Source organism: Syngnathus floridae, chromosome 10 (assembly GCF_059516105.1).
Source record: "Syngnathus floridae isolate MCC-2025c chromosome 10, RoL_Sflo_1.0, whole genome shotgun sequence".
Taxonomy (NCBI): Eukaryota; Metazoa; Chordata; class Actinopteri; order Syngnathiformes; family Syngnathidae; genus Syngnathus; species Syngnathus floridae.
The window spans coordinates 7,592,449-7,607,640 of NC_142422.1; the positions used below are offsets into that span (position 1 = coordinate 7,592,449).

The window sequence follows — 15,192 nt, forward strand, 5'->3', positions numbered from 1 at the left end:
ATGTATAGCACATTTCACAATAACTGCAGGTCTAATAGAGTGCTTTACATATAAAATAATCATATGACAGAAAATTAAAATGCAGTAGTATACATATAAAGTAGACCCCAATAGAACAATAGCAACAAACGTAGTCTTATTTTGGGTCAAAAGCCAAAGAATAAATAATAAATAAAGAATAAATAATTTGCTTGTCTCATATGGGGACAAAAAAACATCAACAAACATTTCAAGTTCACTGTGAAACTGATGCAAAAAAGAAAATCACACAGTTTATATTCAAACAACAAAATAATCTACCAAAACATACTGTATAATTTTGTCTTATGATGCTAACTTGAAATGTGAAATGCAAATTAGTATAAAATTACTATGTAGAACATGTGTCAAACTCAAGGCCCGGGGGCCAGATACGGCCCGCCACATCATTATATGTGGCCCGCGAAAACAAATTTCGCATCGACTGTGTCATTACTAAAATTACAAATTGTCTTCACTTTTAAAATAATAGAGATATTGCTTGCAATTTTTATTACCATTCGTTCGTTTTTACTAGTCTCTAATTTCAAAACTAGTTACTCATCAATCTGTTTTGTAGCCTATACTCAGTATAGTTCTACACTGTCGAACAACTAAAACTTCAAATATCCCGCATCTCTTCCAGTAGAGGTCAGTGCTGTATGTCGTGGTATGTTGCAGCACACCATGGTTGGTGTGAAACTGAAAGTATAACTGTATACCGTAAAAACACACAGAAAATGAGTGTATTTAATCTGCAATAAAGCATGCCATGAAATACAAACTTGCCACTAGAATCACCATATTTGAATTTGGATGAACTTGAACAATGACTAACCCCAAGGCACTCTGTGAACATCAACTGGGAGCAGATGCAGTGCCTGCGGATTAGCATGAGAATAGTTTGTGAGTCCTAGAAGGTCAGTAGTTCATTTCTATCCCAGTCCAGCTGACGCTCTTTCACCTTTGCTCCATACTGCCCTGCACACGGAGCTTGGACCCAGCTCTGTTACCGTTAGCTTACCCTGAGTGCTGAAATTAGTAACTATTTGACTCTTCTTCTGGTAACCGGATACAGCATGGAGGATAGCTGCACCTTCTTGTACTTTGCATATGGTAGCAACCTGCTAAAGGAGCGACTGCAGCTCAAGAACCCGTCCGCAACGTTACATTGTGTGGCCAGATTAAAGGTATGGTTAAATAGCTGTCCCACATTTTATTCTTTATTCTTATAACATAGAAAACTAATTTCTGTGTCAGGACTATAAATTGGTATTTGGGAATTATAAAGGCCTCACCAATGAGCGGTGGCATGGAGGTGTGGCCACCATAGAGCACAGTCCAGGAGATGAAGTATGGGGGGTGGTATGGAGGATGAACAAGTCTGACCTCAAATCTCTCGACAGGTGACTTAGCATCTTGCAAGCAAGTTTTCCCCTTGAAACTGACATTGTGTGTTCAAATTTGCACACAGTCAAGAGAACGTCACGTTGGGTGCATACAGCCCTGTGGAAATATCGGTAAGGACAAAAAGCCGGGAGCTTTGTTGCCGCACCTACTTAATGAACTACTGTGTGTATGCCCCACCATCACCACAGTACCTACTGGTAAGCATAATTTTTGTACATACTTTCCTACTTCTAATAATAATGATATTGCTTTTCATGATTTGACATTCATGCTGGAAGCGAAAAGGGAAATCTAGAAAAGGGTTCAATCCATCGTCACCTGACAACCAGTCGCACCAGTTGCACACACCTTTGGCGCGCTCCATGATCGCAGTTTGTTTGTGACAATCCCAGATTGTTCTCTTGCATAATTGAGAGCTTCAAATAATGCACGCATGGCTGAGAGAATGAATGTAGATGAAGACAGTAAGGCTTTGTCTTCTACTGTACATGTATACAATGTGTGCATTCGACCACTGTGTGCACTGGCGGAGCTGGGAGGGTGGGTAAAGGGGGGGGGGGATACCCTTAAATATGCCTGGACCCCACAGGAGCAAGACCAGATATAATTTGACTTTGGGGTATTTTTTTTATCTTTAATTTTCAGGGCTAAAAGTATTGTAGTGGTTCTCATTGTTGACTTTTATGCGGCTAGCATGACGCCGTTTCCAACTCAATGCCCCCTGCACAGATGCCCCGTGAATGACTGGTCGGCTCAAATAGGTTCCAGGCCGTTCCGTGACAATGAAGCGGTATAGAAAATTTGCTATTGAAGTTTCCGAACGGTTAATGCGACAACATACTGTTGCTCAGCAGAATTGCTCGGGGTATTGCAAAATAAATTTGTCTTGAGGATATAATCATATCTAAGCTCTAGTCTATAGTAATTGTACAGGCAACATTACAAATGGCAATCGCAGCAAACACAATGATTATATATAATTTGACTTTTCCCATTAAAGGTGATTGTGATGGGAGCAGAGCAAAACAGATTGCCTAAGGACTACCAGGAGAAGCTAAGAGCAATCGAGACCAACAAGTATGAGGGTCCTCTACCTCTGATGGTTGAGCTGGAGCTTGAGTGAGCCAGAGAAGCAGAAAGACAAGACCTATCAGAAACCTGATACAACAAACTATTGTTTTGTGGTGTACTTGTTCCATTAGCAGTGGCAAACAGGCTAAAATAAAGTGGGGGGTCAAGTGTACTGTAATTTATAGTCCTTGGGTTTGTTTGACAATAAACAAAAATCAAGATTAGCAAGATCGAGGGCTGTGTTTGTTCTAAGATTCAGCTGTCCCTCAGTGTTTCAAAGAGGTAAGCTGTGAAATATTACGGAAACGAAGCACAGTAGTGCCTTCTCTGTAAAATTGTTTATCTGCCAATGAAACATGTCCCCTCACGCACGTCATCAGCCAACCAGGTGGTTCTTTAGTTTCTGCATACAAAATGTTGTCCCTACTGATTTTCTTTTGCTGTCCTCGTAGACACACAAACATGGTCGTGCCAAAATCACAAATAATCACCATGTGTGCAACCGAGATGTGCACTATCTCAGGCAGAGATCTGCCCTGTCTGCGGGGGGTGAAATCCAAAACAAATGCAGCTGCAGCTCAGAATCACAGTCAACACATGATCTCCAGCAGTGCAGAGATGAAAAGCACTAAAGCCTAAAGAATGAACTTTCGTACACACGATAAGTGCTAATGGAGTCATTACATGATGGTATGAGAAACTTCAGAAATCATCCACGGTCATTTTAGATACATTGGCCATCATTACGCTTCTGGTTGATTCTGGCATGTTTACAAAAATGTTAAATAAATAAATAAAAATAGGTAATAAAAGTAGGTAGCTGAAGATTTGAAGACTAAATTAAATGGGAATGGAAATGTTTTTGTTCGTGCGAAGTCAGCTAGTACAAGTTTCAAGTCTCCTGTGATGCTAATCAGGAGAAGCCATATAGAAAAAGTATGAATGGCGCTCTCGGGCGATATTACCAACTCCTTTATTGTCATGTTATCAGCCTTTGACCTCATACAGCGCACCTCAGGTGAGTTCTCGACCCAGTTATTATAGATTTTGAGTCCAACTTGTAGCGCCAAAGTGCAGTGGTGAGAAGTGTACTGCATTTCAGAAGATTTGTCAAAACAGGCACATAACTAATTTTCCCCAAACATCCATAGATGACAACGCCATGTAAAAAAGAGATTTATTAAAGAGAATTGTTCGATGTTGTCCGTTCCAAGTATGATTCTTAGCAAATGTGTTGTCATGTGCCGGCCTCACAATCACTACCATTTGTCAATCAAAACTGTAATTTATTCGGAATTCATAGTTAGTCCACTCAATCCAATTCTCGATATAATCTTATTTGTAGAGCACTTTAACACATTACAGTAATGAATGAGGAATGAAGGTCAGGCAGCAGTGATAACGATGAAAAAAATAGGTCAAAGGTTGCGACAAGTGGAGCACCAAAAAATTCCATCAACGTGACCTTTCCACGACAGTTGTATCTTCAATTGGTTATCATCTGACAGGTTGAATATGTGTTGAGTTGACCTTTGACTTAAGCTACATTGTCTTGTGCCCACCAAAAACCAAAGCTGTTATTTTCTGGTAATTAATTTGCAGTGGCCCCCCATTTTTTGCAAGTAGAATTGAGGTGGATGACTTCTCGGGCACGATCGACAAACACTCAACACAGCCACTTTTCTGAGCAGGTTGGGAAGAAACATCACTTTCAACACAAAGTAATTGCTCAAGACAGCATTATCAATTATTACACCGGTTTCTCATTACTAAGACAAAATGGTATGGTCATGAGACAAGGCAGAGGAAGGAGATGCCCAAACATACCAGGTCATGATGGCTAGGCTCTCAAATTTTAATCTGAATACAATCTGTATTTATAAGTGTTCATCATGTCTGTGTGTGAGAACCCAATTGCTTGCATTTGCATGTTTTGGCAGGAAATTAATTGATTGTGAATTATTTGCACTCAAGAAACAATATTATTAACATTTGTGGAGCAGCATTATGTAACCATCCATCCATTTTCTGTACCGCTTGTTTTCATGGGGGGTCACGGGCGTGCTGGAGCCTATGCCAGCAGTCATCAAGCATTATATAACCATATTTGTAGAATTCCTTGCAAAGGTTAAATTCCCAGGTTTGTAATCCTTAGATTTGCATAACCACTTCACCTCAATATATAAACATTTACTGGCTCTGACTCGTAAAATGTATCGCCACAATTCCAATGTCCACATTGAAGCAGATGTAGGTTATGTGTGGTGATTAGAGTACGATCCTCTCTTGACCTTTTGGGACTTCTTAGCATGTAATATCTGTAAATGATGACATTTTGATTGACTTCAATATCACTTTACAAACACTGCATTCAGTTACAAAGGTCACTGAAAGACTCCTCAATGGTCAGGTTCCTCCATGGTTACATCATAGTGAGTTAGTGTCATTTTTGTTTTATTGTTTTTATTTTTCTGTGGGATCAATGTGGTCTGCTGATATATATGTACATATGTCCGTCGGCCTCTAATTGTGGAATTTACTTCATTTTGAGATAAGAGCTGACTCAATGTCAACCCATTCTAAGTGACCCAAGACTGATATAAAATAAAACAATTATATTGGGATAATAATGTGGCTACTAGGAGGCCCCGCCTCCTCCCACCATTCAAGTTGCAATCAGGGTTGTTAAGAGGCTGAAGGCGGTTAGCCGCCTCACAACCTGTTTAGGATCCGCTAAAGACGTTCGTTCACTTAAGACGCAGACATGGAGAAAGATGCTCGACCCAACTGGGACAGTCCTTTGCAGTTCGTGTTGGCCTGTGTTTCTTATGCGGTCGGACTGGGGAACGTATGGCGATTCCCATACCTGTGCCAGATGCACGGCGGAGGTGAGGACTGACTACGTCAATTTTGCCTTTTTGTGACGCTGCTTTGTTGCGTGTAGAGGAAATAGTTGCACGTTTTCTTATTCCAAAAATCATCAAATTGTCATTATAATATGAAGTTGACAATTTAATAAGGAATGTGTTCCCGCAAATAAGTAGTGAAATGTCAGCAGCAGTTAAAAACAAAAAGAACAAAAAACACGCAGTAATTTGACACAATCACAACTTGCTCATAAATGTTAGTCCAAAAATTTAAAACGAGTATTTAATACGGACGTTCTTTTGAAAACGAGTAGTGAAAATGTAGACAAACTGTCAGATAAATGAACAGATCAAATACACAAATTCATAAACAATACTATTTGGCATTTAGCGTCCTGAAGCTTTGTTTGTTAAATACGATGCTGAACACTTTTCTTAGCCGGCTTGTATTACATTCTGCACCCTTGTAGTAGATTCTAAAGTAGAAATAATAATGATAATAATAATAATAATAATAATAATGTGAACATTTAACTTAAAATTTTAGAAAATCCTCATACTGTATTTTATTACTGGACTAGACTAGACTTTTTTTCAGTTAAAATCTTTCTCATTTTTTTTCAATTAACCTCATGATGTTAATTTCTAATTATATACCAATATAATATATTTCTTGTTTTGTGTTATGAATAATATATTATATAATATATAATAATAATATAATATATATTATATTTGCTCATTGGAAGTATTTAGTTCTACTAGCTTATTGTTAGGTGTGTGTGGTGTATATTTTGAATTAAGATAAATGAACTAAAAACTGTCCTTTCCCCAATTGCTGTTGGGTCACCACGGAAGAGCAAAACATAACATTAGATCAATATTCCAAGCTTCAAGGTAAACTTTACGGATAACCTCAGTGTTTTTCCTTTAAAACTAAACACCCTCATGTGTCAACAAATACGGAAGAGTGATAACCATCAGTTTGAATTTAATAGAAATGAATAAGGCACACTTCCAGTAATGTCAGGTAGGTTGTAAAAGTTTCAAGCAAATCCTTACCAGAGTGCAAGTTGATACAAAGTTGAAGCATGCTGTAACTCTCAATAACATCATAAACTATATATAGTTGATAAGTCCCAAGCATGGAGTGATATTACTAATGACTGAGCTCCCTTTAGCCTGCAGCTTCTCTCCTGTTTAAGGACTACACAGTAGAAGCAGGCGATAAAACTTAATGACACAACAGTTTAAGTGATACACAAACATGACAAGTGCAAAATGAGCAAGAGAAAATAGATCGAGAAATTAATACCGCTTGTAAAAATAAAGACACTAATCATACATTCAATGCTACATTGACAACTTGCTGTATTTATGTTATACAATATATGTTTGTGTGTGGGTGATCTATTTTGCAAATGCTAAACACAAAGAAAAGGAAGTTGAGAAAATGTTATCAGCGTGCCACTTGCCAAATTGAACCTGCGCATTTCTGAATTTTTGTCAGCCAACAGCAAAGAACAGTGTCATCTTGTCACTTATTTTTCCTGTGTTTATCGTATTGCTCATTCTGTGGTCATAAGTTCATTAGCGGCTTTCCCAAGTTAACTGCTAATTGTCAAAGTTCACAAGATAAAAAAGATTTTTATTGAAGGGCTACTTGTGGGAGACAATACAGCGGTACAAACTCTGGACAATATACAAATTGTGCATTATAAGAGTGGGAGTAGTTCATCTACAAAAATCTGATCTTGGGAACTTTTTAAGTTACAGTATGACATTAAAATGGGATAAAGAAGCTGGGGAAGCTTCAAGACACTAAATTTTATTTTGTAGTACTGTATATAGGCCAAGTAAAGAATGTATTTTATTGTGCTTTTCTTCAATAGGTGGTTTCTTGATTCCATATCTTGTGATGCTGTTTATTGAGGGTGTGCCTTTATTCTATATGGAGCTTGCCATTGGTCAGAAGATGCGCTTGGGAAGCATCGGGGCCTGGTCGGCCATTAACCCGTATTTGGGAGGAGTGGGTAAGTCCTCAAAAAAACATTTAGAGAGGATACATAACTAAATAACCAACTTCGTGAGTTCTGTAGGCTGACGGTAAGACACAACAATATATGCCCTTAATTCGGATTTGTAGTGATCTTGCAAAAGGTGGATAACTGCATGTGCATACCATTTTAACTTTTTGTTACAAGAACTATTGTACAAAGCACCCAGTGTAGAGTGTATCACTCTTCTGTTTGGTAACCTTTTTGGGTTCAATGGCCATCATCACATTTTTCCTCCTTGTCGTCACTAGGAAGTGGAATCACACAAATAACAAAAAAACGCCACCCTTATGTAGTGAATTGTTAAGATGCTTACTAAACTTAAATTTAATCAAATACTGTATATTGAAGTCATGTAAGATTTGCTTATGCCTGACCTGATGATTCAACCTCCATGTTTTGAGATATTATTTATCCTGAAATTATTGTTAAACTCCCAATTGCAGGACTTTGGAAGATCCATTTTAGAGATAGATGCAACAGGAAGAAATTGATTTAGATTAGGAATGCACTGATAACAGTTCCAGTAGCGATGCTGATGTTGATGCTGATACTGTACAATAGCAGTACTTGTAAAAATATATTTTGGGTAGGAGCCATGGCAGACACGTGCATGTGGAGTTACAATACGAACAATGATGACAACACTTTTAGACAACTGCTCTGCTCAATGTATGATGAAGTCCGCCCAGGTAGCATTGATTACCCTTTAGCAATGAATCATCTTTATTGTCATGAACACGTGCATATGAACTTTGCCCCCCGCATCTAACCAATCAAAGTAGTGATGTCTGTTGATGTTTGTTTCAAGGGGTTATCCTCACTTCTCGCAATTGTTTCGGGGAAATTACATGATGTCAACCGGAGACATCTAAAAGAAAAGCACAGAAATCCTTTTCATCTTAAATCTCTGATTTCAGGTCTTGCAAGTGTTGTAGCATCCGTGTATCTTTGCCTCTACTACAACATTATCAATGCATGGAGCTTCTGGTACCTCTTTCACTCATTTCAAGTGAGCTATAATAAATACACTCTGTATGAATTTCTGAGCTCATTCATTCCTTTCTGATGACTTTCATTGGTTTACATTCACAGTCTGTCCTGCCCTGGTCAGATTGTCCCGTTAATTCCAACCAGACCGGACTTGTAGAAGAGTGCCAAAAGGCTACTTCGACCCAATACTTCTTTTTTAGAGAAACACTGAACACGTCTTCTTCCATTGAAGAGAATGGAGGCATCCACACAGGTCAGGCTTTGTGTCTCCTGCTGGCCTGGGTGATCACCTACCTCTTTATTATCCATGGAGTAAAATCATCTGGGAAGGTAAGAGAAGTTTGCAGCCACACCTCAAGTGCAATCATAGCAGTGAGATACTGTAAAACAAAAATATAGTAATTGCTCAGCCTTTGATAAGAACTGCTGACACGATTGAATAAACATGAGTCCTCTAATTTAAATGTTCTCCATTGTAGTCTTCTTTTCCCACATACTTCTTCTCTACATACACCTTGTTAACACGGGTCCTTCTTTTGGAATATTTTCTGTATGAAGCTCCAAACCCAGACAAAAAGAGCACAGAATTACTTCTTCAAAGATTTTACTCCATAAAAATTTGTTGGTTGACTGTCTGCAGGTGGTTTACTTCACTGCCACATTTCCTTATGTGGTCCTTATTATTTACCTCATCCGGGGTTTGACTCTTCCCGGTGCCATCTATGGTATCAAGTACATGTTCACGCCTAAGGTAAGCATGGATTAATAATGCCATCATTTGATATGTATGTTTCTACTTGGGCCAAGGAGAATATACAAGCACTTGTGTTTGAATGTTGACGATATGTTTACATGATTTCAGATGGAAGAACTGGCCAATCCCACTGCATGGATAAATGCGGCTACTCAGATTTTTTTTTCTCTGGGTTTGGGATTTGGGTCGCTCATAGCGTTTTCCAGCTACAATCAATACAACAACAACTTTGAGAAACAGGCCTTCATCGTCTCACTCATCAACAGTGGAACTTCAATCTTTGCTTCCATTGTCACATTTTCCATTTATGGCTTTAAAGCCACAGTTAACTATGAGAACTGCCTGGAGAGGTGAGTGGATGTCTTGCTCATCTTTGTCTATGATTGATGAGCCAAATGTAGTGAGTGTAGCCAAATATTCATTAATTAGACTTAGGAGTGTTACTGCTTAGTATTAGTCAAATGTCTGTATTTAAAGAGTGACTGTACTCGTGTCGTCTCTTCCAGGACACGTATATTGCTGCTAAATACTTTTGATTTGGCGGAGGACACTATAAACATAAACAATGTGTTTGACTGGATTAAAACACTCAATTCAACATACCCGGAGCAGTTTGCTGAACTTGGCAATAAACTGGAAGACTGTGACCTAAATGAGGAACTAGACACGGTAAGGTCTTTATCATTCTACTCCTCTTGCATTAGTGCACAATAAACGCTTTGTTTTTATCAATGCATGGTTAGTGCCTGTAAAAGTTAGAAGTCGATTGGAGGAAACACTCCTCCGCTAGTGCATGTGTCGATTTTTGAATGATTAACTGCCAAGCAAACTCTTGGGCCGACACTTTTCATTCTTGCTGAGAGTATTCATTATTATTATTCATACCTAAATCTCGGTCAGCATGCACCATATCTATCTATCTTTTAATGTCTCTATGAACAAATGCCCTCTTCTTCATACTACACTTTCCCAAGTCGAAGCTTCTTCAATCCCCGTTCTCAGCCCCCAGTTGTCATGGTAACAACAGACACACTCAGTGTTGGCCCCTCTGTAGAGGGGGAAATGGTGAGCAGTGGCTAATTTTCACGGGATGGGACTGTAAGGGTTGGAAATAGCGATAACAGTTTTGTTTTCAATCTTCTCGCTGATAGCAATTTTTAACTGGCCTTAAAACTGAGGGAAAATTTACAAGCACTAAACAAGAAATAACCTGCTATCAAAGTACAGTGTACTGTATATGAAACAGTTGGTGGATGTTGCAGAATTTTATCATCAAACTTTAGGTACAAACCCCTTCTGATGATATCCAGTCATATATGCTTCTGTTACGTGATTGTGCTAAGGTGGGAGAGCGTCAAAGATCATGTACAATACACAGCCACAACTTAGAGTTGTTTGATAAGAACTGTGCCAGTTGTTACCCTTTACATTTTTTTTCTTGAGTAAAGTTCATCTTAATACACAATCTTCTTAGGGTCTGAATCAAGGTAGATTGGAGTCATAAACTCTTATCACTCAACTCTGTTTTTTTTTCTCCTCATTTGTTTCAGGCAGTGGAAGGGGTTGGTCTTGCTTTCATTCTGTACAGTGAAGCCATTCAAAACATGCCCCTGCCTCAGTTGTGGTCAGTGTTGTACTTCTTCATGCTTCTGCTTCTGGGATTGGGCAGCATGCTGGGCAACATGACTGCCATTACCACCCCACTACGAGATTTTAAGATACTATCCAAAGTTAGCAATGAGGTGTTAAACGGTAAGACTCGGGTAGATAGATATTGTTTGATTTAAAAAAAAAAAAAAAATTGATGGCTATTGTTTAGTTACTCACATTACTTATACAATTTTGGATTACTCACCTAATAGCTGATGTAAAAATACGTTTCTCGCTTTTGCTGCACAACATAAAAAGCTGTATCAGTCCTTATGATATAAATTCTTGGATATTTATTTACATAAATTATTTTGTCGGATCAAATAGCCTAGTGGGGTATTTATTTTTTTCTTTTTAAAGCGTCAAATCCAAAAATTTATTTAGTTACAAACTATACTTTGACTCAGGTTAGCTCGTAGTTGTGAATATAGCATAACAGATTTCTTTTTGTTTTGGTTAGAGATGCTTCATGGTGTGTTTAAAAGTACATGCCATTATATGAGATCATGAGTTTCTTGTCAAGAGTTTGCATGGAAAGTATGCAAAGTAGCCAGTGGCGGCTACATGCACCCCTCTCTACACAAAACTCAACATTTTGATTACTCTTGCATTTCTGGAATATGAATTGAGCTGCTTTTATCCATCTTAGGGGTTGACCACTTTACCTTGTACTGCCACTTACTGTCAACTGTAATGGACATCACAATGCCAAGGGCTCAGCTTGCGAACGTCACATGACCAAACCCAGAAAACAGGTGAGCTGCGATTTGCTGTTACCTGAGCCCTTAGGCACTGTGACATCTTTTTCGGTCAACAGCAAGGAACAAAGTGGCCACTCACTAAAATGGGTAAAAACAGGTGAACTTTGCTGTTTAATTCTCCATTCACAAACGCAACATTAATCATAACGCCGTGTTTAGACTCGTGAGGATGCGTAGAACATACCGGTCTTCATGGTAATAAAAAGTCATATACAGTTCTGCATGACACAGGACAATAGATAAGTGGATTACATAAGTGTGCACATCCTCTCTCATAACTGGGGTTGTGGCTTGATTTAAAATAGGCTATCTATTGCAGTGGCAGATTTGTGTGTGAAGTCTAGTCACTTACGTAAACGCCAAGTCAGCCAGTTTAAGTCTTTCGTAAGTTTTTGCAAAGCAAGTCGCAAGTGCTAACGATGGCAACGCGAGTCTGACGTGAGTCCAGTCATGTGACTTGAGTCACCCACCTCTGCCTTGCACTGTTGGGCCAATAGTGAGTCCAGCTTTCATTGAATGATGATCATTGGTCTGGATCTCGCCGGCTGGGTTTGTGTGCATACCGGCTGGTGATTAGCCATCTCATGCGTTTTGCATCTAACCTGCTCAGAATGTGGAAAACAAGGCAATTAAAGGGGTTTAACTTGTCGAGGTAGAACTTGACTTCAAACTGTACTGCAGTATTTCCCAACCTTTATGGGCCAAGACCCAAAAAATGTTGGAGATTAATTAGCGGAGGATTAGGGTATTTCCATTTGCATTTTATTGTTCTATACTGTTCACAGAATGCGGCGCATGGACAAACGGTCCATTGCAATCTCAAAGTGTTTTTTTTTTTTTTTTCTCTTCACTTGTGCTGTGCATCACCTTTGTGAACTGTGTTTTCCTGTCAGGGACATTGTGTCTAATCCTGATGCTTCTCGGCCTGGCCTTTACCACCCCATCTGGAAATTATTGGTTTACCATATTTAATGAATACGGAGCATCTTTCTCTCTGCTTTTTGTTGTCCTCGTTGAGATTCTGACTGTCAGTTACCTTTATGGACTCAAAAGGTTTGTACTGTATATTCGTATTGTTCTCTATGCTTTATGCAATCTAGTTGCTGCAATATAACAATAAAACAATGATGAGAAAATTCTTGCTGAAAGGATGCTCTGCTTATTGTAGGTTTGAAAAAGATATTGAAGACATGCTTGGCCACCGTCCAAACTGGTACTTGAAGATCATGTGGGGCATAGTCAGCCCTCTTCTCCTAATATGCCTATTTGTCTTCTATATTGTCAACTATATCAGAGGAGGGACACCCACTTACCAAGCATGGAACAAGGAGCTGGTAAACTTTATTATTATTATTATTATTATTATTCTATTTACTACAAAAATCTCAAATAGTTGAAATGTGTGCACAGAGCATTGCGTTTTTGCTACAGCTTCCAACTTTTTATAGCTACAGCACAATATACAAATTGGTGTACCTTTGCTTGCATTGTATTTAGTTTCATATAAAAGTTTGCTGCATTGCGTGAGCTGGTTCCTTAAGTTTTAAACATTGATTCCCTCCTGGCACATAAATAGTGTTCTGATGATTGCACAACATGAAATTACAAATTTCAGAAAGAAAAATGTCTATTGTATCCATTTTTCAGGGAAAGACCGTGGCGACCGACTATCCGGTTTTTGGTCAAGTCTTCATTGCCATACTGTTGGCATCTGCCGTCAGCTGTGTTCCCCTCTCGGCTCTCTATGTGTACTGCACGAACAGGAAACAATCAAATTCTATCAAGAATAGACAATCGGTCAACACGATATCTACTTAGAGCACCTAAGTTTGGATGATAACTGCACCTTTTCAATTTTCAATTTTGTTGATGTGGTCCAATTTTACGACAGTTTTTTTTTCTTTCTTAAGGCACTTTACACAGGTCACAGCGGGTATAAAACCACACTCCTCACCGCTGTGTGAGCAAGGAATAATTCCCTTTTTAGAAGAAACATCCAGTAGGCTTGCTAATATTACTCCCAGTCGAAATAAGGATGTAGTCGTCGCAGTGTTGTTTACAAGCAGGAATAGCAAGGAGAAATTGGAACATAATGATGAGCTCTCAAGCACCAACTGGAGCATCCAAAATTACTTCCTGAAGCAACCTGCCAAACAAATTTTTTTCAAGTGGAATATTCCCTCTGTCCCTGTGTCCAAAATTAATTAGAATGCACAATTGTCAATATTGACAGTGACTGTGGTGAAAATCTATAAATTTATAGATGATCCAAATCATTTGGAAAGTTGTTTTGGAAAAATGCTATTTGTTGATGTTGTAAATTGTTTCCACCTAATGTATTATTACTAGTACATTGTTTTACGTATATGATGTATTAATATTCTGTTTGTACAGTCCCAACATTTGCTGTAGTTTCCTTCTTATAAATGTGTTATTTGAAATACCCTTTATTGTATAAAGTATGATTAGGTACTGACAATATTGCCTCCTATGCGTTTTAATATGAACTATACTGTAGATAGCTGTCATTTGTTGAAATTGTCGAAAATACAATAATATTATCACATTGTTCTTAATCCTCCATATTCAGACAAGACTTGATGTTAGGAATCTCATATATTTTATTTTCCATTAAAAAATGTTATTTTAAGTACCATTTCATGGAATACAATATGAGTGGTAGCATGTATATATGTACCCATTTCTCTGTGTGTGGAAGATTGAATGTTTTGATTAAAGACTTTTTAATAACTAGTGGAATTGTTGTCTTTGAGTTGAAATATTAAAGTAAGATTAGTAAGCGTAAGATGGTTCCCCTGATAACAACGAATGTTAGGATTGACAGGACTCGACCATTTGAATTGTGGGAACGGCAGAATGTTTCCATCATGACGCAAAATAGAAATGCAGCATGGAACTGAATGTAAATTGTGTGATTTGTGTATAATCAGCAATCACATTTTTAGTTCTGTACATTTGTAGATTCTTCCTTGCAAGAATATTAAATCATTTTCAAGTCTCCTAGGTAGTATTTAAAGTAGTCAATGCTGACATTATTTAGATTCTTATTATTTACTGAATTAAAAGTTTGTTTGGATACTTTTGTCGATTTTGCAGTATTCATATTCATTTCAGTTAACATGCCTTTAGTTAACAATATGCCCTGCAGTAACCCTTATTGTGTTATGTTGCATTCCTTCACCACTGACCTTTGAATCGTAACTAGTTTTCCATTCAAAGAAAAGAAATTCTTTTATGAATCAAAGGTTTGACCTGGGCCCAGCAGGTCTCTTAATCCCAGAATATCTGAGGTTTATCGCATGTGGCATTTATAAACTTGCCATTTCCTCACAGTCTTATCTTCCTTCGCCTTAAAAAGGAATTTTTAATTCATTCCGCAAGTTCAGCATTGTAATAAATCTGCTAAATAACACCAAATCAAATGCTAAAGTTTTATATCTCACGATCATATAATAAAAAGATATTGTGATACATCAAACACATCATAAAGTTGACAATGCATTTTAGTCTTTATATTGTTTCCTTATTTCTTTATTGGCCTGGAGAAAAAGAGATGTCATTGTTACGTTAAGCTTAATTGACCAAGACTA

The 15,192-nt window shown here is 38.1% G+C and overlaps 2 protein-coding genes across 2 annotated transcripts; both read left to right on the forward strand.

Annotated features, from left to right (window-relative positions):
- The first annotated feature begins 4 nt into the window (after positions 1-4).
- On the forward strand, positions 5-2,677 carry ggctb (gamma-glutamylcyclotransferase b). The gene is made up of 4 exons (XM_088386453.1): positions 5-1,208; positions 1,279-1,424; positions 1,493-1,625; positions 2,429-2,677. The coding sequence occupies exons 1-4, from the start codon at positions 1,098-1,100 to the stop codon at positions 2,549-2,551; spliced, it is 513 nt and encodes a 170-aa protein (XP_088242579.1). The 5' UTR covers positions 5-1,097; the 3' UTR covers positions 2,552-2,677.
- Positions 2,678-5,161: 2,484 nt separating this feature from the next.
- slc6a20 (solute carrier family 6 member 20) lies at positions 5,162-14,379 on the forward strand. The gene is made up of 11 exons (XM_088388303.1): positions 5,162-5,387; positions 7,259-7,399; positions 8,344-8,435; positions 8,519-8,746; positions 9,057-9,167; positions 9,279-9,520; positions 9,677-9,839; positions 10,721-10,922; positions 12,475-12,634; positions 12,750-12,915; positions 13,229-14,379. Exons 1-11 carry the CDS (start codon positions 5,264-5,266, stop codon positions 13,397-13,399), a joined length of 1,800 nt encoding a protein of 599 aa, XP_088244429.1. The 5' UTR covers positions 5,162-5,263; the 3' UTR covers positions 13,400-14,379.
- The last annotated feature ends 813 nt before the right edge of the window (positions 14,380-15,192 follow it).